The sequence below is a fragment of the Lepus europaeus genome, chromosome 11 (assembly GCF_033115175.1).
Source record: "Lepus europaeus isolate LE1 chromosome 11, mLepTim1.pri, whole genome shotgun sequence".
NCBI lineage: Eukaryota > Metazoa > Chordata > Mammalia > Lagomorpha > Leporidae > Lepus > Lepus europaeus.
In genome coordinates, this window is record NC_084837.1 from 76012416 (window position 1) to 76038701 (window position 26286).

The following is a 26286-nucleotide window of genomic DNA, read 5'->3' on the forward strand; positions in this document are numbered from 1 at the left end:
ATACTGAAATCACATTCTTGTTCAGCAACTTACAATGATTTATACCAGACCCTGGAGATAGGACATGGTAATGAGTAGCCATATCTACAGACATTTAGACTTAGCATTCTAAAATAGGATTGAAATGATAGTGTGATCTTACTAAAGTGCATGTAAGATTGATTAAGGCATCAAACAAATACTGAAAATTTCACAGCAGGCAGTGGATGTTGGATACAGTGGGTAAGATGCTGCTTAGGAGGCCCACATCCCATATTGGAGTGCCTTGGTTCAAGTCTTAGCTGAATTCCCAGTTCTAGCTTCCTATTAATGTACACACAGAGAGAAGAGGCAGCAGGTACTTGAGTCCTTGACTCCATTGGAGACCCAGATCAAGTTTTAGGTTTTTGCCTTTAGCCTGGTCCAGCCTGGCTGTTGCAAGCATTTGGGGAGTGACCCAGCAGATGAAAAAAGAGAATTGAAAATGAATCTTTATGTGAATGGAAGGGGAAAGGGAGCGGGAAAGGGGAGGGTTGCGGGCGGGAGGGAAGTTATGGGAGGGGGGAAGCCATTGTGACCCATAAGCTGTACTTTGGAAATTTATATTCATTAAATAAAAGTTTAATAAAAAAAAAAAAGAAAAATCCCTCCCCCCCCTCTATCTCTCTCTGTCTCTCTCTTTCCCTCTGTCAATCTCTCTCCCTCACTATCATTCTCTCTTTCTTTAAAATAATAAATACATTAGATAGATATGTATTTTTAAGAAATTCCATAGTGGGAACATTCCGGGTCTGTGATGAGTGATCAGATAGGCTCATGAGTGGTCAATGTTTCTGTGACTACACTACTGCTTTGGACAAGTATGAATATTGCGATGTTTGAAAGAAAAATTAAGTAATGATATTTTAATGTTACTTAAAAACAAATCAACAAATATCCATTGAGTCCTGGTGTGAACCTGGTTGTTTACTAGGTGGTGGACATACAACAAATGAGGCAGATCATGTGAATGTGATTTACATATTCCTATGTGTTGTTCTCTGTGAACCTGATCCTAATTTTTAAGCAGTCATTCATTGAGCATTGTCATGGTCTATTCATTTTAAATACATGGCCTCACTTCTCTTTCATAGCCACCCTATGAAAAGGGTACAGATATTTCCTGTAATTTTTCAAATGATGTAATGGGTCAAAATATTTAGGTAACTACACCTAGACACTTAATAATAAATAGTATGAGTAGAATGCTTTTAAACAGGAAGCTACACTTCCTTCTCATTTTTGGTGCAATTAGAAATCAATTGAGAATTGGAAGAGAACAGCCTCACCATTTGTTTTTACCCTAAGGCAAAATCTAAGCATCTGAGGTAGGAGAAATGGGGGACCTCATCCCATGTTGAATTGTCAAAATATAATACAGAAAACATTAAACTCACATTTCCAATATTGCTGAACTGATACAACCATCTTTTTTTCCTGGTGTTACTCTAATGCTGTGTTGCTTCATGCATAAGACTTGAATGTAAAGATGAATTTTGAATTACATCTCTTTAACTCATCGATCGTAAGAGCAGTATGCTCGATGGAGACACTGAAAGTGTTAACAGGATATTTAGCCTAATTTTGCTGGTGTGGTATTAGCTCAGGAAACCACAGGGCCTTTGTCTGAGCCATTGATAGCCATCCTACTCAATGTTCTACCAGTAGCTGTATGTGAAGTCAGAACCAACTGACTGGAAGATATTTTAGTTATCCTGTCTGACCCTTTCAATGCAGCAGAATCACTTGCTTCACTGCTACAATCCTATGAAAATTCCATCTTATTTAATCCAGAGCTCTTTGAATAGAAGATATTTTGCTGCTTCTATAGAAGAACCTGCTACTCTCCTGATGATCTCTTTGCATAAACTGTGCTTTATTATAGAACAAGATGCAAACAGCCCCTGCCAGGTTGTCTGTTTGTCACCCCTTCCCTCTCTTCACTGTCCTCACTCGTGAAGCCACATGCCCCAAAAGATAAAATCATGACCGAAGCCCTCACCGGGAAGTCCTAACTTGATGCCTTTGCTAGATACTTCCTTCACCGGCAAGTTGTCACTGAGGAGTTACTTCCAGTCTACCATGCATTAGGACCCTAGTTCTCAAACGTTAGCCTGCATCATAATTGCCTGGAAGTGTAGTAAAACACAGCCTTGCATAAATGCACCTTGCACTGTTGACCCAGCAGATTTGGTATAGGACCAGAGAATTTGCATTTCTGGTACTTCTGAGCCCAGAATTATGCTCTGAAAAGACATGAGTTAGGAGACCTGTCATAGTAGCTCCTTGTTAATAGTAAAGAACTAAAGTCTGGTAGTGATGTATCCTTGAATAAATTACAATGAAATTCAAGTTGCTCCTAAATTGTGCATTGCGCGTTCCCATTTAGGTATCCTTTGTACATTAATAAAGAAATGGTGGAGTTAGAAATGTGCCAGGGGATTCCAACACAATCCCATCAAGATGGCATGTACCAATGCCATCGCACTAGTCCAAGTAATCAATTTCAGCTCACAATTGATAGCTCTGATAGGTCTAAGAGTCAAAGAGATCACACAAACAAGACAAATATCTGCTAATACTAACTGATAGAATCAAAAAGGGAGAGAAAGATCCAACATGGGAAGTGGGATACACAGCAGACTCATAGAATGGCAGATGTCCTAAACAACACTCTGGCCTCAGAATCAGCCCTCAAGGCATTCGGATCTGGCGGAAGAGCCCATGAGAGTATAGCAGGCGTGGAAAGCCAAGATATCATGGAAAAAAAAAAAAAAGACCTAAATGAATGATCTCTGTGAGTGAGATCCCAGTGGAAAGAACGGGGCCATCAAAGAAGGAGGTACCCTTCTCTGAAGGGAGGAGAGAACTTCCACTTTGACTATAACCCTATCGGAATAAGATCAAAGTCAGCGAACTCTAAAGGCTTCCATAGCCCTGGCAACTCATGACTAGAGCCTAGGGAGATTACTGACGCCATGAACAGGAGTGTCAAATTGTTAAATCAGCAACAGGAGTCACTGTGTACTTACACCCCATGTGGGATCTGTCCCTAATGTGTCGTCTAAAGCGAAGTGATGCTATAACTAGTACTGAAACAGTATTTTTATACTTTGCGTTTCTGTGTGGGCACAAACTGATGAGGTCTTTACTAATTACATACTGAAGTGATCTTCTGTATATAAAGAGAATTGGAAATGAAAAAAAACAACCTGGTGTTAAAATGGAAATGGCATAGAAAATTAATTAATTTGAAAAAAAATTATGTAGGATCTCTGTCTTTAATGTGCTGTACATTGCTATTTAATGCTATAATTAGTAATCCAATGTAGTTTTTTCACTTTATGTTGCTATATGGGCAAAATGTTGAAATCTTTACCTAATATATACTAAACTGATCTTCTGTATACAAAGAGAATTGAAAATGAATCTTTACATGAATGGAAGGGGAAAGGGAGCGGGAAAGGGGAGGGTTGCGGGCGGGAGGGAAGTTATGGGAGGGGGGAAGCCATTGTAGCCCATAAGCTATACTTTGGAAATTTATATTCATTAAATAAAAGTTTAATTAAAAAAAAAAAGAAATGGGGGTAATTCAGCAGTGTATCTGCAACTCTTATGGGATCACTGTCTTAAACAGATCCCATATAACTGTGTACTCTTCCTGCTCACAAGCCATCTGATTTTCTAACCCTTGGCATTTTCAGTCTAATTGATGTGAAATCCCAGAATCAAATTTCTCTAAGCAGATACCCAAGGGACAAGCATTTTCCTATGAAATAAAGCCCAGCTCTAACCATGGAGAATATACTTGGAGAATGGTCATGAGTAGATGTCTAGTAGATGTCTAGATTCTCCTTTCATCACCATTTAAATGAAACAAAACAAAAAACTGCTCAACAAGTCACCCAGCAGATGCTAAATGGCGCTGGGTTGTAGGGAATTTTGTGCAGTCCAGTCGTGAGCAGGGTATAATGTTTGAGCTGCAATAAGTTTCTAAAGTCAAGATAATGTATTGTGTTTGTCTTTGTTTTTGCAAAATTGTGGAATAATTCTTAAAGTTTACACTCTCATTGAAAAACTGTAAATGGAGAGTAGCGTTTATATGCATGAATGAAATAGGTAAGCCCAAGGTAATTCAGCAGTATGCATAAAGTAAAATTTGAAGAGTTGCTTTTGAAAGATACTTCAATCTGATTAGCCATCTGTTTTCCTCGACTTATTAATAGGTTGCTTGCTAAGATTTTGTTTTTCCAGGCCAACTTTCTGTTTAAATTGATTCATATTATCATATTGCTGCGTAATTCTACAAAATGCCAATATTTCTGTCTGAATGTTACCCCTTGTTTCGAAAGGTTTTCATTGTCACTGTAAAAGTCAATAAAACAAGTTCATAGTCACCTTTAGTATGAAAATTCAGTTTTGTTGATTTAGCGTCTCTCTTTCATCCTAATCCCTTGGAGTGTCTCCCCCACTTTTTGATTTTGATTTTTATTCACTAAAAAAAATCCAGACAAGTTTGCTGTACCAAAAGGAAGATAAAAGCTTTTTTGTCTTTGCTTTTCTATGAAAAGAGAAGACATATTTCTATTACTGTTATGGCTTTATCTTTTCTATGAAATATCTCTGAAATTCACATTCACATTTGGGTCATAATACTTCATTATGTGTGCAAGCAATAGTATGCAAACTCATCAACATGTCTTTAAATAATTAAAATCAAATTTCATTAACATGTTCATTTTTCTCCATTTTGCCTAATTAATGGAATTAGATGGTACCCTTGGGCTCAGAGACATTTACTAGAGAAAAAAAGTATGAAATTATGATGAAAAAGATGGTAGAAGGATGATGACTATGCAAAATTTAGCAAGCAAGACATATACTCAATAACTAGAAAGCAAAAGGTAAATATATGAGATGTAGAAATAGTGCAATGTGATAAAAGCTGGAGTTTCAGGATTTAATAGTTGTCTTTGAAAGTATCCATTATTATGTATTTTGAGTTGTCAGTACTAAGTGATATGTAGAGGAACACTCTGCCCCCTACTTACAAATGACATATTTCAAAACATTCGAGAATGTCAAAAAATTGAGCACTACATATAATTTTAGCATGTTGGGTGTGCTGTGAGGAAGAGATTATAAACTAGAAACAACAATTCAAAGCATAAGGTATCAATTCAGAAAAAAAAGTTTAGAGACCTTTAGATAAGAAGTATGTAAGTATAAAGGTAGGAGACGAAGGTTTTTACCATGGAGAAGATTGGGGAAAATGGAAAGGATCCATGTGGACTGCGTTCTGGTTGCATTCAACACTGTGATAACTTCTCCTCTGAATATAATACTCTAACTGAGATCCTTCTTTTGGCAAGATATATATTTAATCACTGCTTATGACTCCCTTTCAGCTAAAAAAGACATCTGAAATGTATGCAGGACTTAGCATTAACCTTGTCTATACCTATACCTATACCTATATCTATATCTATATCTATATCTATATATGTACATATGTATGTGTATATGTATATACTGGGGCAGGTGTTGTAGTACAGCAGGTTAAACCTCTGCTTGGGATGCCCACATCCCATATGGCTGATTCAAGTCTCAGCTAATCCATCCAGCCAACTGCTGGTACATCTGGGAGGCAACAGATGCTGGACCAAGTGTTTGAGTTCCTTCCACCCACATGGAAGACCTGTATGGCTCCTGGCTTAAACCTGGCCCAGCCCCTGCTGTTGTAGGCATTTGGGGAGTGAACTAGCAAATGGGCAATCTTTCTCTGTCTACCTCTCTGTCACACTCCCTTTCTAATCAATCTATCAATCTTTAAAAAAACAAGAACAATAACTATGCACTTACCACGATAAATGTCATATTGTTTTCTTTTGTAGACTATTAACAAAGTGCTGCTCCAGTATGCTGCAATTGTATCAAGTGATTTCAGTTCATATTGTGATAAGGAAAACGTGGTAAGTAAAAATGTCTGTTCATTCAAGTTGCCCTCAGTTAAGATTCATTTCTTCAAACAATGAGTAAGCAAAGGAAATGACTTACTTTCTGTTTTTAAACAGGAAGAGATGGGGACCTCAATAAATAGTTTAAAACTCTAGTCCTGAACTGGTTTAAATACAGGATTCACAATAAGACTGAATCCACAGCCAACTTGTAGTTTTCCATGTTGATTAGAAAAAAGGACAAGCATTAATAACTGAAAATGTACATATTCATTGAAAAAGGAAGCTGAGAGCCAGAGAGTTAAAAACTAAATGAGTATAACTAGTTTCATTTTGGCACCAATGCCAAAATAAGTCTTTCAAGGTTCAAATAAATTGAGAATGATGTTTAACATATGGAATGATATTATTTATACTGTGAACTATTAATTTAGCCCCTTTTTGCAAAGAACGATGAATATTTATGAAATCACAACAAGTTTTTTAACGTAATCAATAAAAAGGCATAAACAGAAGCAAAATAAAGTTATTTGCAATATAACCATTATTATTGCATGGCAGAAAAGGAACAGTTTCTTATTCATTATCTTAAATAGTAGAAAATTTGTTGGCAACACTGTAATAATTTTAAAAATAGCAACACTTGGGGGGTTGTTCAAACAGTGAGTACTGGATTTTTTTTTAAGGAATGCCATAATTTCCCCATCCCCACCCCCCAAAAAATAGTCCTCACTATCAGCTAAGTCTAAAAGAGGAGTCTGAAGATTGCCAATCTTCTCCCTGAGATGCCATTGGCCTTTTGTTGACAGCCTATTGTGGCAAGATTGTCCCCAGAACCCAGAGCAGATGTTGTGGAATTGGTCCCAAAAGCTGCCACCTGCAATGCCTGCAGCCCATATGGGCGCTGGCTCATGTTCTGGCTGCTTCTCTTCCGATCCACCTCCCTGCTAATGGCCTGGGAAAAGCAGCAGAAGATGGCCCAAGTGCTTGGGTCCCTGCTATACACATGGGAGACCTGGAAGAAGCTCTTGGCTCCTGGCTTCTGCCTAGCCCAGTCCGGGCCATTGCGGCCATTTGGGGAGTGAACCAGCAGATGGAAGAGCTCTATCTCTGTCTCTCCCTCTATCTCTAACTCTGACTTTCAAATAAACAAACAAATCTTTAAAAAAGAAGAAGAAGACAATATTGCCTTGGTGGTTTGTGGAGATTTCAGGAGATACTTCTTTCTCTTAAATTAATATGCCGCCCCAGAAATTTTACTAAAATTTTCAGACAATTCAGCAGTGGTTTCTACTTACTGTTGATTATAAACACTCCAAAACTCAGGATAGAGTATTCATTGAAAGCATACATTTATAATTAAAGGATAATACATGGCTAAAGTGTTACATTGAAAATCAATACAGTGCCTGATAATTTCAGACAAGATTCTGTTTATGCTTGGATAGCCAAACTGAAGATTATGAAATGTGGCTATGAACTCTCAAGGTCAATTCCTGTCATTAAGAAAGAAAAATCAGCTTTTTAATTCCCCTGCAGGCTTTATGTACCAACACTCTACATTTTATATTTTAAAAATACCGAGACCAAAATCATAAATCAGTACTCATTGTACTGTTCTGTGTATTTTTCTGTAGGCTTTATGGTTTTCAAAATAAAAGGTGTTTTTTTTAAAGAAAAAGTACCCTTACAAATATAACCTAGGAATATTCTTGTCCTTTCTTCAATGTTTTTCTTTCCTAATTATTGGTATCTTGACCACAGCTATACTCTATTGCTTAAATATCTTTTAGCTTTTACAGTAGCTAGTATCAGTTACTTAGTTCTTACTTTCAATGGAGACAAATTGAAGAAGTGCTTTTGTACATTTATGGGAGTGCACAAAACTATATTTATAGGTGTACTTCAATATCAAAGCCACCGAAACTCACTGTAAATTTCTCAGTGCACGTATGCTTATGTATATAATATATATATGTATGCATATATATATATACATATTTCATCTGAAAATTGAACTAGAAACTTTAAAGATAGACATCATTGAAGGTAAGACCAAAACATTTGATTTCTCAGAGGTCAGAATTTTATACCACAGTTAAGCAGTCCATGTCAGAATAACTTTTATCTCCTGTGACAGTTTAAATTGCAAGGGGGTCAAAATATCTTTTCCATTGTATTTCACACTCTAAAATATAGCAAAGATCATTATCAAAGTCATAATTACATTATTTTGAATTTTTAAAGATTTTTTTTTTTAACTCAGAGACACTTCAGTGATGTAGAAATGGCTCTAGTCTACATTTGTCATACCTCCGGTTCCTAACTGCTTCAGACTGAGGTCAAGTGAAATGTATTATGTTGTTTTTAGGATAAAAATCAAGATGTACAAATAAAAATATATAACTTGACCTCAAACAGGTTGTTTCATCTGCCCTGAGCTTCTGAACTAGGATAATGTTTCTTCTACTGTCTCTATTCTTTCATTTTCTAGGGAGTTCTTTAAAGTAAAAGCAGTTTTATAATTAGATTTAAGGTAGATTTGTATCATCTATTTATCATTACTAATTTGGCAAATCGATTCAGTGAAATTGAACTTTGACCATTTCGAGGTCAGAGGGAAAAGAAAGTCTCAAATATTTATCGTTAGCACTTGCATAGCTTCATCTCTTCTTTTCTCTGTAACCTTTCTTATAGTCAATAGTAATTCATGCAGAGTGATCCCATTTTCTAGCTTCATTTTTTTACATTTATTTATTTATTTGAAAGGCAGAGTTACAGGGCAGGGAGGGGAAGAAATAAAGAGAACTCCCACTCGCTGACTCACTCTCCAAATGGTTGCAGTAGCCAGGGCTGGGCAGTCTGAAGCCAGGAGCCAGTAGCTTCTTCTGGGTCTCCCTTTTTTTTTTTTATTTAATAAATGTGAATTTACAAAGTGCAACTTTTGTATTGTTGTGGCTTCCCCCCCACAACCTCCCTCCCTCCCGCGGCCCTCCCCTCCTCCACTCCCTCTCCCATCCCGCCCTTCATCTGGGTCTCTTATGTGGGTGGCAGGGGCCCAAGTACTTGGGTCATCTTCCACTGCCTTCCCAGGCACATTAGGAGAGAGCCAGATAGGAAGTGGAGCAGCTAGAGCCCATATGGGATGCTGTTGTCATTAATGACTCCACCTGCTGTGCCACAATATTGGCCACTCATTTTGTTCTTAATAGTTCTTTTTCACTGGAAATGATCAAGATGGATTGGCGATTGGACTTCATTTACAAAGCTGGTTCTCAAACTGTATGCCAGTAAAGATAAGCCTAATGCTAGTATCAAACAATGACAGAAGAGTCCACCAAGCAAAGACCATGGGGAGCAAGGCAATGAACCCTTAGCCCATGTATTCTTCCTCTTTATCCTTATGATCTTTGACCTTGGATAACTCCCTGGTAAGACTGCCAAAATATTCCCTTTTTACAAAGCAAAACAAATCCTAATGTCTCTGTTTCCTAGTGGAAAACTAGTCTGTTGATTTGGTTTGTGGACTTTGGGTCAAAATGTCCAATGACCTGTAAATCTGGCCAGACCCACTATGGAAAGAAGCAAGCCTGGATCAAGCTCCTCTAGATCAGGCCTGGAAATCAGAATCACTCATAGAACACTGTGTGATTCAGTGGATCAGTCTCTGGGGGCTAAAGCTCAGCTACCTGAGTGCATGTTTTTTTTAAGGGTATTTAAGTGACTGGTATCAAGAGAACTGAATGGAAGTGTCAAATTGCTTTCCTAAGTTGAAGTGAGGATGTGGTGACTTTAAGAGTCAAGTGTAAAGTTCTTCGAGGGTCACGGATGTGGTTAAAGCAATAACAAAATCTTCCAGCTGATGAGAGCCGGCACCTCGCTGGCCTCCTGCAAGTCTTTTGCATGATTCTGATTCATTATTGGCTCCCTTCCTAGCAACTTGGAAGATATATCCATTTTGTTTTCTTTGCCTCTTGTCTCCCTCTCTGATCTGCTGGTTCTTTGGAATCAATATGCAGCAAATCTAAATGATCCTATCACCATTCTGAATCCTTCTTTACAATTATAAATAATAAATTCACACATCAAGCCCTGTTGGACTGATTTACATCTTTGTAATTATTATATCTCTGGCTCTTTGGAAACAAATCAAGAGACTCTTGTTGAACATGAGTGATATGTAAAGTGTAGTACTGCCGTGAGCAAGAACAAGCAGAAAGAGATACAGCTGCATGCACAGTGTATTTAAGGTTAGCTGGTGAAACAGTGAACATCAACTCAAATATAATGTAATAGAAAACAAATGTCACTCAAGTGATAAAATCATAAAACCTAGGAAAAAGAAACTCTAATCTGAATGATAGATATGACTCAAGTAGGGGGAAAAATTGATAACAGAAACATGAGATTGGAGCAAGATAGCAAAGGCCCTTAAATATCAGCTGAGGACTTTATCTGTCAAGAGAGAATCCATTAAAGATGTTCTATTTTTCTTTCTTTCTTGAAATTAAAAAAAAAAATTCAGAATGCATTTTGGCTTTAAAACAGTGAAATACCAGAATTCAGTCTGTTTTTCTCAAAATAAATCTTTAAAAACAGAATGTGGCTAGCTTCAAAGTATGAAATACCACAATGTTTTGTTAAGGATACAAAACACCCAGTAGCGTGTCTCCAATGTTTCGTTTTTTATATATGTTATTAAATTTCTCTCCCCCTTGAGGCAAGAGTTTGGTATAGTGGAAAAGATGCTACGTGGTTCACCTGTGTCCAATTTCAGAGTGACTCGGTTTAGTCTTTAGATTCCAACTTCCTGCTAGTGTACACTTAGGAGGCAGCAGCAATGACTCCAAGAGTTGGATTCCTGACACCCATGCAAGAGACCCAGATTGAATTCCAGGCTCCTGACTTCAACCTGGCCTAGCCTAGGCCATTGCAGGAATTTGAGGAGTAATTGAGCAGATGGAAGATCTCTCCTCTCCTCTCCTCTCCTCTCCTCTCCTCTCCTCTCCTCTCCTCTCCTCTCCTCTCCTCTCCTCTCCTCTCCTCTCCTCTCCTTTCCTCTCCTCTCCTCTCCTCTCTTCTCTCTGTCTTTCAAATAAAATGCAAATAAATGAATAATTTTTAAAAAATGTTATTTCCTCCAAATGATCATTATATCTTTTTATTTTTTTCATTCTAAGCTGCTAAAAAACAGAATTTGAAATAGCAGGATTGTATTTGCCAAATATAATAGCACACTGCTGATAACTGTTTACTACCATTCTTAAATTGAAATTATTAAATATGTAAGCAATAATCACTATACTCATATTTTCTTGATTTAAAGCCCTGTATCTTGATGAACAATATTCAACAATTACGAGTGCAGCTAGAAAAAATGTTTGAATCTATGGGAGGGAAAGAGGTGAGTATCTTTTTACTCCTACATTTTCCAAATACCTACTTAGAGATCATTAGCAACATATATCTTTGCTATGGAAAGTATCTTACTCAACTTTTTATGTAGTTTATCAGTAAACATAAAATGCACAATAATCTAAAATCCCATTAAAAATTAAGGCAATTACTATCTACAAAATACTGTTTTGGTAAATATTCATGTATTAGAAATACAAACGGGAGAAGGGAAATCACTTTTACGATATGTATAGATAATCGTATAAGCACTATTAAATATATGTATATATGCTAATGATCTGTAAAATTCCCCAAATTGTAGCTTTTCCGGTTGTGTTGTATAAAGGCAGTTCGATGTTGATGTTTGTTCCGAAATACGCTTCGTGGCAGTAATGGTTTTGGATGTGTCAGTGGCGTCTTTTTCACATCAGGAAAGTTCTGTCTAAATGTGTCATGTGCTATGTCTGTAACGTGTCGTGTCTTTGTCCAACATCTTTGACTCGCCATTCCATGAACAGAAGAAGGAAGGAGAAAGATTCTTTTATGAGGTTTGTGATAGTAAGCACCCTCCCCTTTACCTGGCTGTTGTTCCCTCCCTACACCTAGAGGTCATTGCATTTCCTCCTTCCTGTCCTCTGCTTGTGTGGAACAGATGGGCAGCGAGACACTAGCTGTGCTTGCCTGCTCCTGCCTGCCAGGGTCTGTTCTATCTCAACTCAGCGTGAGCATCCGGGGACTGAGAACTGGAGAAGGTTCCCAGATGAAAAGTCGTAAACCAGGGGTTTGCCTACCCTTCTCCCAGTAAAACAATCTCAAAGGCAGCTCTGACAAGAATGTGTGGATATTTCTATTTAAGACTATCTGAGGCTTGTTTCTATATGGTAAGGTGTATGAGGTCTGTATAAAACCAGGTAGAATTTCAAAGCAGGTATTCCTTTTGTTTCTAAATCTATCAAGTTGCAAATGCTTTTGAGTCTTCATGTGAGATGTTATTTTTAACCCCAAGGAGACTCTTAAAACCACTCCCCTCAACACATGCCTGTTTCAGTTTGTCCTTTGAATAATGGGCTTACTGTTGAGCACCCTACAAATGAGAAACTCTAGAATACATGTGTGATGATGCACAAGTTAAAAAATGAACCTTTATGAGCTGTGCTTCCCTTACTGTCTCAGTTTAATTTGTGTAAAATAAGGCTTCACTCCCTAAAGAGTTTGAAGCCTTTTTGCAAGGTTCAAGGGCATCAGTCTCATTTTAAAATTCTGCTGAATTAGCACAGGCAATTGGAGATTTAGTTTTTAATTTTAGTGATGTTTGATATCCAGACTTTAAGTCTACTTGCTGTTTTGAAAAGTAGGAAATTACTTGATTCCTCATGGGAAGCACCGTCTCCTTTCAGTGAATTTTAAAGACCATAAATCATTTAAGTATGAAGTTATACTTAAAAATTCATATTTCCAGAAATTTCTCCCCATGCTACTACTATTTCTTTACTATTTTGCATTTGAACTCTAATGTGAGAACTATATTGCTAAGCTGAATGTTTACCAGATAAACCCAAAAAGACCACATAGATAAATCAAATCCTATACTTGCAGAAGCCCATATGGGCCACACACCTGCTAACTGAAAGTGCTGCGGGGTGGCTAGTTCACCAACCAGAAATATACACTCCTTCTTTCAGATAAAATTCCCAGTTTGAAATGTGGGAGTTTCATTTCATAAGCTTAGTTTTAAAAATATCTAAAATATATTTTCATTTTGACTAAATCGGAGAATGTTTCTTTTCACTGTAGAAAATAATGAAGACAGAAATAGTGAGCTTGGTGCCTCTTCCCTTTATAACTCATGCAATGTCTGTTTGCTAAATTCCTCATTCATAATCTAAAGGGAAAACTCAATTAAATAAGTGAAATTATAGGACAGTGCAATGCATTTTTGGATGCCATTGAGCTTATCACCTTTACCTTCCTTCGTTTAAATGCTTTCCATCCCCTCCCTCCCACTCTGGGCTCTCAAGGTTCTCTTCTGTGCATAGTCTCTTTTCTCTTATTCTCTGCCTTTTTCATCTCCTTTTCTCAGTTGCTAAGGAAAAGCTTTAGTCAGCCCTGGACAACACTGGCATGGGGACTGATGAAATCTCATGAGACAGCAGCACCTGAACCCAAGTCTGACTGTAACATGCAGCCTTCCAGACAAGAATAAGACTTAGAGATACAGAATGATGTCAGAATTCCAGGGACCGGAATCTCAAATTACTAGGCACATCTTTCCAGTACAGCTATCTATATATGGCAGAGTCTAAATGGATTTTGTAACTTGAGGCTTTTAGAAAGATTAAAAGGAATCTTATTGAGTATGACAGGGTTCACCATAGGATATGAGAAATATTTCTAGCACTTGACATAAACATGCTCATTGACCTTTAAAGGTTACACCATGTGACCCGATATGCTAATTCCCAGTTTCTTCCTCACAATGCAAATGGATTTGCTTATAAACTAACTCTTAAGTGGTATTGTTAAGGGAAACTTTGCAGCCTGGATATTCTTCTTAGAAAAGTTTGTTATTTTGTCCCCCACCATCCGTCCTGGGATGTAGCACTTCCTGCTACAAAAATCTAATGAGCAAATGATTGCTTGTGCATTTGCTCAAAATAGTTTTTAATGCCATACAGCTATTATTTGGCTTCTAACAACATCATTGCTTGCCTCTAATAAGATCTGCAAAGCGCTGGCCGCTCGCGGGCATGGCTGCATGGTGCTGCAGCTCTCTGCTGTTTTAACTTCCTCTCTCTTCAGGAAGATGCTCTTTCTTTACAGGATCACCTTCTTTTCCCTCTGGAATCCAAAGTATTACAAACCTTTTCGAATGGGAAAATTCACTCTGTGTATGGAGTCCAGGATGGAAATGTTGCCGTGACAATCTCAGGGCTTTACTGTTAACAAAGGCTCCCCAAGCAGTCACTTGAGCAGTTTCCATTAATGGTGTGCACAGTATCCTGTGGGCTGCATCAGCACGGTTTTTTTCCCAATCCCCTATTTAAGCCAAATAAATCAAAAGAGCAAATTAGTAAATTTCTCCTCCTATTAAGTGACTTTCCAGTACTCTTCCTTGCATACTAATGAAGAACACGTTTTGGAATTGCAACTAGGCAGTTTTTATGTGAAAGGAATTTTAGTAATCACTGTACTAACACAGATAAAATAATCCATGTCATGGACTGACATAGCCTAAAAGTTAATTCTGACTCTACTACCCTCATAATGTACTACTTGCTCCTGGATAACACAATAATAGAACAATGCTTATCAATGTCACGTGATCATTTTCATTCATTGCTTAATGATTGTTTTATTATCCTGTGGCTCAAAAGTAAAACTTAGATATTTTAGTTTATAATACTTCAGTAACTTATTTCCTAAATATAACTCGGCATATATCAAATGCAAATAAATATTTAATCTATATTCATTTTGTAGCAAAAACATTGCCCTGACCATGAGAAGGACTTATTAGTATTTTCTGGATCTGTAATACAATATATTCAAATATGTGGAAACAAAATTAAATATTCCAAAATTTGATTTATTTTTCAGAAAATCATAGATATTGCTTATAAAACTCTACAGAACTTGTAGTCATTGGTTTAGGATAATTATGACTGTTCTATGTAGGCAGAAGATGTCTTGCTTCTTCACAGTATTAGACTGATGTAGTCATCTAAAATGGTGGATTCTGAAGTTATCCACAGGACTCTTTTTTCAAATCCTAGATGCTAGTTATTATGAAGAAAGGGGGAAGAGGAAATGTGTTCAGATTTTTTTTTTCATTCTGTTGATCACAAAACAGCCCAATTGGTACAATGATAATATTATTTTTGTTGATATATCTTTGAAACGGATTGAATTTTATAATTCATTTCAAGGTGGTAAACTTTTCTGTGAAAGTAACTTCTACATATATTCAGGCTGCTTAGGGCCAAGGAATCTGAAACAACCCCATGTCCTAGAATTGCATATATTTTAATGTAGAATTTAATTATTCTTTTGTTTCAGAGATACACATATATTTCTTTCAGTTTTAAAATTGTTTCCTAAAGAAATTTCCAAAGTTCTTTCGATTTAGTATACGTATTCATCATTGCCTACTAATATTTATTGTATCTGTAGGGAGGCTGAGATTAGGGTAGGAAATAGAATTTCTTTTTAAAATGCTTGGGCTTCAAAAAGTTTATATGTGTGTGTGTGATATAAATATATTTATGTATGATATATTTTCAAATAATTTGATGATAAATTAAATATGTCAGAAATTGCAAAGGGTTGCCTAAAAGTGTAGACATGTAATTCATTGAAATTCACTTAAAAACCAATTAGCCACATAGACTTGGTCATCAGTTAAGCAACCCTAGACCAGAAAGAAAAGAAATTAGTTTATATTATTTTTTGCTTCATACTACCCTCTCAAACTTTTATGTGCTAAGATTCAGATTACTGGTTTTTTAAAATTTTTTTAAAATTTATTTGAAAGGCAGAGTTAAGAGATAGAAAGAGAGAGAGAGAGAGAGAGAAAGAGAGATTTTCCATCTGCTGGTTCATTCCCCAAATGGCCACAGAGGCCAGGCCTGGGCAGGCTGAAGCCAGGAGCTTCTTCTGGGTCTCCCACATGGTGACAGGGGCCCAAGGACTTGACATCTCCCATTGATTTCCACGGGCAATAGCAGGGAGCTGGATGGGAAGTGAAGCAGTTGTAACTCAAACTGGCACCCATATGGGATGCCAGCCCCAAGAGATCACTACTTTACAGGAAATAATACACTATGCCAATAATTCTTGAACTTCAATATGCAGCAGACTACCTGGTGAGTTTAGTAAACACATTTAAGTATTTGATTCAGTAGGTCTTGGCCTGAATCCAGTAATTTACATTCCAACAAATTCTCAGCAGATGCTAATTCTGCTGGGTAGAGGACCATATTCTGAGAATTACTGCTTTATATTTTTAGAACAAAAACCAAGTAATTAGAAAATAGCTCAAAATATCCCTTTGAATTGTCTGTGCACCGTTCTTAACTGACCTGCTTTCTGTGTTCTGCATCTTGAGAAGACATGAGATTCAATATGCTCAATACTGAGACAGTATGCAATACGAGTGAGGGTAATGTTTGTATTAAAGAATATAATAATCTCAAAATACAGGTAGCCAGTTTGCAGTCATGTACAGAAGTCCAGCATCTTTTTAACATTCTGGACTTTATGCTTGCATTTTATATATAATCTTATAAAAGAGGTATTGTAGTTGTAAAGAGGAGAAGCCTCATGTTCAGAGGCTGGTTTTATGTTTTGTTCTTAGTTTTTATCCTTACTCTAAATAAAGATGTAATGTACTAGTTAATAAATTAATGGGAATCAGCCTGCTGTTTTTATCTTTTCTGGTAATTATAAAACAATTTATAGAAAAAGGTAAATTATAGATTATGTTAGACATCATTATATAATAAAATATGCTATTTCAACCAGTCATATTATATCTTCCTTTTAAGTTCAAAACTTGTTTTCTAAAGCAATTTGCAAAGTTCTTCCTATTTCATTTAGGTATTCATTGTTGCCTTCTTATATTTCCTATATCTGCAGGGAGGCTGGGGTTAGGGTAGGAAATTTAAAAAATATTAAATGCCTTTCACTTCAAGGAGCTTATGAGGAGTACAATCTTGTAAAAACAACGATTAGAACAGGAATGCATTTTCACACCTAGACAAAGATCTATTCAGAAGTCAGGTGTTTCTTGTTTACCTGGCTACTCTAAGTAACTCTTCCCTACAGGGCTGACTGCTCTATGGAAAGTAGAGATGAGCATACATAGAACTTGAAGACAATTTACTCCTCCATTAGTTTACTCAACAAATATTTATTTGCTAAGAACCTATGTAGCTCTAGATTTTACTAGGTATGGGAGATACAGTAAATACTGAGGCAAACCCTACCTTCAAAGTCTTCAGAATATATTAGGGGATTCTGAACAATTAAAAACAGGTTTGTGAGAAAAAAAAAAAAACAACCATTTCTTAACTGGAAAATATTCTTCAAAAGACCATTCTAATTGTTAGATTATATGCAACACAATCTCATAGAATAAACCCAACCTCCAGCTTTTCATTGTCTAAGTATAGCTCAAAGGTGTGATGTCATTTGGCTGAATTCTGTCTTAAAACAAAACGTTGTTTATAAAAGGTTTTATCGCACCAGATAGCAGGAGAATTGCATGTTTGGAGTGGCAGTGTGCAAATATTGCCGGATTTCTTTTTCCTAATCCTCACTGCCAATTAGAGTTAACAAATTGGACTTAATAGAAAATTAGGAGAATAATGAAGGCCAGAGGGCAAATTGTATTGAGTTGATTTAATAAACATGATTAAGAATTCAGTGCATAAGGTTCAGCTACCTGATAAGTTTATAAAATTAAGGAAGGGTGTTGCTGAAAAGGTTGAGAGGTTTTGAGCTGGCAACCGAGGTCCAAATGAAGCAGAGACCCAGGCAGGCCAGCTTGTTAACCTCATTCCCCAGAGCACTGGGGGACAGCACATAAGATCACTCACCTACCACGGCGTCCCCTTTTTAAACTAACCTCTGTTTGAACCTTAAGGAAACTTAAGAAGAGAGGGTATACGCCACAGTCAGGAAGGAGGGAAATAGCATCTCACGTTAGCCGCTTTCTTCTATAATAAATCCATTTCACTATTGTGTTGTGATTCCCCTTTGATTGCTTATGCCTGCCCTAGCAAGCCATACATCAATGCAGTCACTACTAGTACAACCTAACAGTTTAACACAGCCAACCCTCCTCTTCTCCTGCTTAGCAAAGTAAACCCCAGGCACCTCCTTCAAAAGGCTCTGAATTCAGGGTATCCTGTCTCTATCCCTCCAAGTTCAGCAGGTGCTGAATTGAATAGAAAAACAGACCATAATTCACACTGTTGAACAGGAGTTCAATGTGGATGCAGTGCTCTGTACAGACAAATGGAAAGACAGCTTAGGGAAGGACAAAAAGGCAGTATTTGCAGAGTAAAATTGTGAACATACAGGGTCTCACCTTCTATTCCTGACTTCTCTATGCTCTGTCCTGTTTCAAAGTTAGTCGTCTGATGCGCTCTGTGCTCCTTCCAGTGAGGTCATCTTATTTGGGATGTTTGCTTTATTAATGAACATGTTCAGAATAGACTCTCTACAGAGAAAACAGTGTCTTCAGCCTTCTTGTGACTCCAGGAGCATGACACCTTGTCTGGGCCTTCATTTCCCCTACCTGTGGATAAGATGAACAGTGTGGTTTCTGGTTTTCTAACATTCTGTGGTCTGAAGGACAAGAACCTGATTAGCATTACAAAAAAAAAAAAAAAAACAACCACAATGGAGAGAAAATGTATTGCAGGTAAGAAAGGGGAAACAGGGACCAGCATTGTGGCACAGTGGGTTAGGCTGCTACCTGGAACACTGGCATCCCCTATGGGTGCAGGTTTGAGTTCCAGCTGTTCCACTCCCAATCCAGCTCCCAGCTAAAGGCCTGAGAAAACAGAGGAAGATGATCCACGTGCTTGGGACCCTGCACCAATGTGGCAGACCTGGAAGAAGCTCCTGGCTCCTGGCTTCAGCCTGGCCCAACCCTGGCCATTGTAGCCATTTGGGTAGTGAACCCACGGGTGAAAGATAGCTCATGTTTCTCGTTTCTCTCTCTTTCTCTCTCTCTCTCTCTCTCTCTCTCTCTCTCTCTCCCCCTCTCTGTAACTCAGCCTTTCAAATAAATGAATCTTTAAAAAATAGAAAGAGAAAACAAATTTTAACTGAGCAAAATGTTACATATTTATAAGAGGCTTGAAAGTATAATTTAACAAGAAATGGTCCAAACAGGAATAGAAACATCTAAAATTTAGTGTACATTAATTATTTGGAAACTACTTTGAGAAAATGATAAAAGATAAGGTAATCTTTCTTTCTTTCCTACTCAGTGTGTAGGCTGAAAAACCTAATCTAACATATCTCAAAAGCATTTAGTTGATATAAGGCACCATGACAGCTGGATTTACAACAGTCTCATCTTAATTATAATGGGAGACAGTACTGATGTTCAAGTTTTTGAAACCATGAATTGGAAACATGGATTCATATAACTGGTATTTCTGGCTTAATGTTCACACAAATCTGGATAAGAAAAATGCTATAGTTTATCTCTGAAAATGGTCATTAAGTTCTTGGAGAAAGTCTCTCCTAAGATGGATTTTTTTAAAAAAACAGATAGGAAGATAGCATTGTTAGAGCACAATTTATTTGCGATAAAGAGGACCCCGTAGTTTTATGATAACATTTCACAGGATGCATGCTGCTGCTGGAGCCCACAGAGTGATTTGGTGCATTTCAGGAACAGTACCCTACTCTGAATTCACTTGGGAATTTTGGCTGATTTCTCAATTATGTATTTTAAATTGAACTAGTTCTTACATATGGGACATAGAGTCCACTTAAGTGAAAGGGCTGGAGAGAAATGATCTTTTCAAAATAAAAGAAATAGCAAGATCCCAGATAAGACTGTGAGAAATTGCTTGAAGCACTTCCCTGGTTGAAAACCAGCTTGAGGGGTCAAAAAGTGCAATGATCAGATTTGGGCTTTGTTACAACTCTGAACAGTGAGAAAGATAGAAGGGGAAAAATGAGAAACAAGAACACAACTTGGAGATGACTGTTACAGCCTAATTGAGACAATTACTGAGTCGGGTAATGGAGAGGAAAGGATTGATGGAGAAAATTCTTCAGAAATATTGTTAATCATATTTGGTATCTAATGGATACAGTATGGAAGGAAGAAAAAGAGAAGCCAGAGACAATGTTCACATTTCAGTCTTAAACAATTGAATGCCATTATCCAAATCAAAAAGAAGTTAAAGAATGGGCAAGTAGCAGGTTCCATTTGATTGAGGTATGTGTGGGCCATCCACATGTGAAAGTCTAACAGGCACTTTGGAATAGAGAAGGATTCTCAGGCATGCTTTAAGGCTGTAGATAATAGATTTGTGGGTCTTTACCATATAGGCCATAGTTAAAACCACAGGCCTGAATGTAGTTTCTCAGGAAGCAATTATGGAAAGAAACAAAAAATGAATGCTGAAATTGCATAACACTCATATTTAAGGGGCATACAGAGGAAGTGAAGTCAACAAAAGAGATAACTCACAGACAGAGAAACAAGGAAGTAATTTTAAGAATAAACAGCAATGTGACTGAAGGCTGAGTAAGATATATAAAGTCATTGGATTCAACAATTAAGATTAGAGATGGGTGTTTGGCCTAGCTGTTGCCCACCATTGGAATGGTGTGTCCCTTATTAGCGAACCTGGTTCAAGTTCCAGTTCTATCCCCAATTCTAGCTTCCTGCTAATGGGCACCCTGGGAGGCAGCAGTGATGGCTCAAGTAGGTTCATCCTTCTGCCTGCAGGAGGAGCTATTTCCTTGGAGGCAGCAGACCTGTGGAGAGGGAACTGCCACCCATATCTGCAAGAAGTAGGGAGCTTGAGAAAACCGCGTGGGAGGTCTCCTCGCAGTCCCTCTTCCCCAATATTTTGATAGATGTGAAAACAAGTTATAATTGGTATTAGTAACTAGAAAGAATAATAAAAATGTTCCACTTACATGGTCCTCTGGGACTGGAATGGGAAGTACATGCATTTTCTTATCTAAGGGTGAAGGAGTTAAGATTTCTTGGATTTGTTGGGCTAATTGTGTTGAAATACATGTCTAAGTCTTCTTAAGATAAACACCATCTAATTTTCTTTTGGAATCGCTGCCCTACAACTGATTGTAGCTGAAAACTCTTAGCCTGAGACTCAAAGTATTTAAATGTTTACCCTGCTACAGAAGTCTGCTATTGTGATGGCCTGTGTGTATGTAGACAAGAGCTATGAGTCTATCTGATTAGCTCCAATAGAGGAGTTGAAACTAATCAGTCCTGAACATTACTTGGATTTGAGTTAAAACTAACATCAAGCGCTGTTGATATAATTCGTAAAATCTCAGATGCCAAATGCAATTTTATATTTCTATTCCAATGTTTTCATTCTCGCCAGTACAACCTAGAGCTACTCACCTACTGAGGTATGGAGATGATACTTCTTCCTAATAATTTCTTATCTTGGATGATACTAAGATTTATTTCTAATGTACACCCATAGTGAATTTTATTGATTGAGCACTGGTTCCTCGGAACTTAAACTGATACTCTTCTTAGATTCTCTTGTTTATTCTAAGTCATGCTTTAATTTGTTTAACTTCCAAGAGTTAACTTTATCCCATCCTCTTCTCAATGGTAGATTGTTCTGTGCAAGAATTACAAATACTAATGGTAGGAAATGAAATTCATGAAGACTCAAAAGAAGGAATATTGAATTAAATTCCAATTTCAGAGAATATTCTAGATTACCCTTTACATGAATTTCTCTTTACTTGATATAATACATGTATTATAAGGTTTTTAAAAATAATCAACTTGTAAAAATACAATTAACAAACAGAATACAATGTAATAAAATTCCTGATAAAGTATGTGTTGACCATTTTAATTGCAAAAATAAATTTTGCTATATTAGTAAATTGACATTTAACCTTATTTATTTGTATTTATAAGTAATTTTATAATAATGACTAAGATTATTTTAAGAATAAATCAGATAAAAAGAAAAGCTGGATTTTAAAGTTTGCATTGTAAGAACAAATATCAAAAATAAATGAACTTGGTCAAAATATTTTTCTTTTCTCCTAAAATTTGTTTATAAGATTAGCCCCAAACAGACAATGGAGTGTTTAAAGAAAAATATAATAAAATTAACATGTGAAACTTGGAATCCTGAACTCTGAGTTGCAAACTGACATCCAGGAAGAAATGTAGGTCCTATCTTCTCCAGAGAAACATGGAAGTGTTTGGATAATTTATTTTTCCTGTTACTTTTCATTCAAAAATTGAAAAAATAAATAAATACCTTCAATAAGGCCCAACACAATACTCAAACCTTAATGTTTAACTGAGTTTTCATTTTTAATAGGTACATGTATATACAGGGATATTAAGTATTCAAATATATTTTGAAGCAATACATATTCAACTAGTGTATAACATGTTAGGTTTTCTAAATTTTGAAATTATCGTGTTGTGGAGGATACTGTTGCCATGCCTTGCATCCCATTGCTGTACCCAAAGGCTTTGCTCTCTAGCTGTTATTTGTGTGCATGCCATGGACTTCAGGCAATTTCTGATATAAAAAGGTGCTTCAGAATATTCATGGGAAATGGAATTTAAAAGATAAGTTAATTCTGATGTAAAAATTTTTCAATCCATGCACGCACAATTTTTTCATTAGAAACATTTCTCATGAACTTGTTGAAGACCTTCCTGGTTTCTTCACAATTTCTTATTTGACTTCAAAGACAGAAGAGGAGAGGGGAAAAAAAAAAGCATAAACTCATTTTGGTTGTCATTTGAAGTTATGATATAACAAGCAAAATACTTGTGAGAGCAACCGAGGCATGCTTCCTCAGGACTCCACAGTGATGTTATTTATGGTCTCTCTGCAGCTAGATCCAGAAGCTAGTACTATTCTCAAGGAACTTCAAGTTAAACTCAATGGGGTTCTGGATGAACTCAGTGTCACTTATGGGGAAAGGTAAGTTAAAATGTAGCTTACAGTAATCATGACTTCTGTGCTGTTTCTCTCCTCCTGGTGGCTGAATCCGTTAGATGTTGAGATCTGCATCATCTCCTCCGAACCGTCTTTCATGACCCTCCATCTAATGGCGCTGTCCCCTAAGATCCCAGCCCACCCCAGCCAGAGCCCTGGGAGTCTTTCAGTTGGTAGCACTTAACAGCACTCAGCTCTCGGCTTTGTTTTACTTGTCTGTTTCCCTCACTTTTCTGTATGCTCATATCTCACATCTAGTAATGATTCCACTAGTTCAAGTGTAGAAATTGGTGGTTGAACAGTAGAGAGTAGGAAGGAGGAAAGAAGGGAAGAAAACTGTATTTACATACATAATAACTGTTAGTTTTGTTCCTGCCATGCATAGCAGTGTGGCAGCACTTCAGAATCACTAAACCCAGGATTCTTGGTTTTATGGCTTAGGAATCCAATGCAACTATGCCATGAGCTGGAATTTAGAAACTGCTGATAGATCTATGTTTTTTCTGTGTTTTTTTTTTTTAAGCAACTTTGTATGTCTATGGTATGGTTCTAAATAAAGAGAGGTTTTACTCTGCATAAACCTCACATTGATCCTGTAGGAAAAGTCATCATCTCATCATGAAATATTAAAATAGATAGGAAAGCAAATATACCTTTGAAGAAGTGCATTCACTTAATGTAGAATTTGCTTTAAATGTTAGTTCAATAAGTGTTGACTAATTGTTGTAACTCTATGCTCAGTTTCACATGACACTTAAAAAACTGCTGTTACAGCGGAAACTAAGTCTTTGCATGCCACTCATCACTTATGCATTAGTCATGGCATTTTACAAACGCAAAAAAAAAAAAAAAAAAGACACTGCAAACATTGCAGTTTTTCCCCCGAGATCCAGGTGTGGTGCAGAGTAAGGAAAGAAGCCATACCCAGCCTGGTCTCATTATAAGGGGTGTGTTATGTCCAGCTCCCTTAGCCGAGTGTCCTAGCAGCACGCTGTAGTAGCTCAGGGTAGGTGCTCTGCAGCTGCTCTGTGTTGTTAGCCAACCTGCTGATCAATGAAGAGAGGCAAACCTGCAACAGCTGGGCAAATGGCCCATCACCCAGGCTCATTCAAGCCAGAGTCAGGGCTTGACTTGGGGTGACATGCCTGGGGTGACTTCTGCCTCTCTGACTTAAGGTGAGGGGTACCTTGAAACTGCTGCTTAGATCCAAGGGAAATAGCTGTTGCAGGTTTGCCTCTGTTGATCACAACTGTGTATTACTGTGAGGTTAGCAGAAAGACTGTTGCCTTCAGCTACCAAGAAAACATTACAGATTATTTAGCAAAGTTAGTGGGAGAACAGAATGGTCAAGAATAGAGGTGTTCGGAACTTTTTAAAAAATGAGATGACCAAACAAAATAAGAACTAAATATAAGTGGAAAAATAATATTTAAATTACTATCTATAAAATAGCCATATCATCGAGATGAATAAGTGTGTTTTGATATGTTGGAGTGGGGAAGAGATTCATGTTACAAAAGCTAACATATGAATTCCGATTTGGGGAAATATGGACAGAGCTTGATTATGTTAAAAGGAGTAATGCCTCTAGGAGGCACTTGAAGGGCATTATTTGTACAAAGCCAGTCAGTTGGGGCCGGTGCTGTGGCTCACTTGGTTAATCCTCCACCTGCGGCGCCGGCATCCCATATGGGCGCCAGGTTCTAGTCCCGGTTGCTCCTCTTCCAGTCCAGCTCTCTGCTGTGGCCCAGGAGGGCAGTGGAGGATGGCTCAAGTGCTTGGGCCCCTGCACCCACATGGGAGACCAGGAGGAGGCACCTGGCTCCTGGCTTTGGATCGGCGCAGCGCCAACCGTAGCAGCTATTTGGGGTGTGAACCAATGGAAGGAAGACCTTTCTCTCTGTCTCTCTCTCTCTCGCTGTCTATAACTCTACCTGTCAAATAAAAAAAAAAGCCAGTTAGTTCAGTCTAGATATTGAAACTCAAGGCTATCCAAGATCCATTATGTTTTAAATATAGGAAAGCATTTGTTCAATTAGGGTAATTAGGATTTTTTTAACAAATGGGCAGCATGCCATACTTTCCTTATAGAAAGAACAATTATCCTTGTTGCGTTGGCTTCCTTTCCCACATTGCATTCATTTTATCTGCTTTTCTTTTAAGAGTTCCCAGTAAACTTTCATTGTATCAAAAAGATTGCAGGGGTTGGTGCTGTGGCATAGCCAGTTAAACCACAGCCTGTGACACCAGTATCTCAGTGGGGCTGCTTGGTGTCCTGGCTGCCCCACTTCCTATCCAGCTCCCAACTAATGTGCCTGGGAAAGCCACAGAGGATGATCGAAGTCCTTAAGAGTCCCTGCACCCACATGGGAGACCTGCAGGAAGATCCTGGCTCCTGGCTCAGGCCTGGCCCTGCCCAAATCATTGTAGCCACTGGGGAGTGAATCAGTGGATGGAAGGTTTCTCTCTCTCTCTCTCTCTCTCTCTCTCTCTCTCTGTGTATATATATATATATATATATATATATATATAGCTTTTAAAAGAAATACTTGCAGTAGAACAAGTTTGAAAACCAATATGCAAAGGAATTCAAACCATCTGAAACATTAAACTCCTCAGGGTAGCATTAAAACAAACTGGCAAAATGTTTACTTTTATCCTCGAATTCATAGACTTTATTTTCAGTTTTCAGCTTATAATTGAAGAGTGTATAAAACAGATGAGCATTGAACTAAATCAAATGAGAGCAAATGGAAACACCAGCTCTAATAAGAACAGCGCAGCAATGGATGCTGAGATTGTGCTAAGATCTCTCATGGACTTCTTAGACAAAACGTAAGTTTTCTACCCAATTTTCTCTTATTGCCCTAAATTTAATTGATAATGCTTTAAGAAAGAAATTGTTTTCTCCTTATAAAACAGCTTTAAAAGGATTTCGATAGAAATAAATGAGCTCATTAAAAAGCAACACACTTTTAATTAATTATCAGATAAAAAATTGAAATGACTTTCAGGGAAGGAGAAATACAAGAAAATAAATATTGTTAACCTTAGGTTGTTATTCTGAGGCAAATATAGATTTACGATTGCACGCTTTCCAGGTAACATATTGTTTTGCAGTTTTCTGGACAATGAGAAAGGTTGACTTGAGCCCTGAATATCTGATTTCATGTGAAACATGCTGAAAAAGAGAATAACAG

The 26286-nt window shown here is 37.4% G+C and overlaps 1 protein-coding gene across 2 annotated transcripts in view; it reads left to right on the forward strand.

Moving 5' to 3' along the window:
• Nucleotides 1-26286, forward strand: part of UNC13C (unc-13 homolog C) — a 632546-nt gene that overhangs the window by 481065 nt on the left and 125195 nt on the right. For both annotated transcript variants that reach the window (XM_062204781.1, XM_062204780.1), the window contains 4 exons: nt 5913-5990; nt 11302-11379; nt 22983-23071; nt 25772-25921. In XM_062204781.1, coding sequence (XP_062060765.1) covers nt 5913-5990; nt 11302-11379; nt 22983-23071; nt 25772-25921 — 395 coding nt within the window. The remainder of the gene's footprint in view (nt 1-5912; nt 5991-11301; nt 11380-22982; nt 23072-25771; nt 25922-26286) is intronic.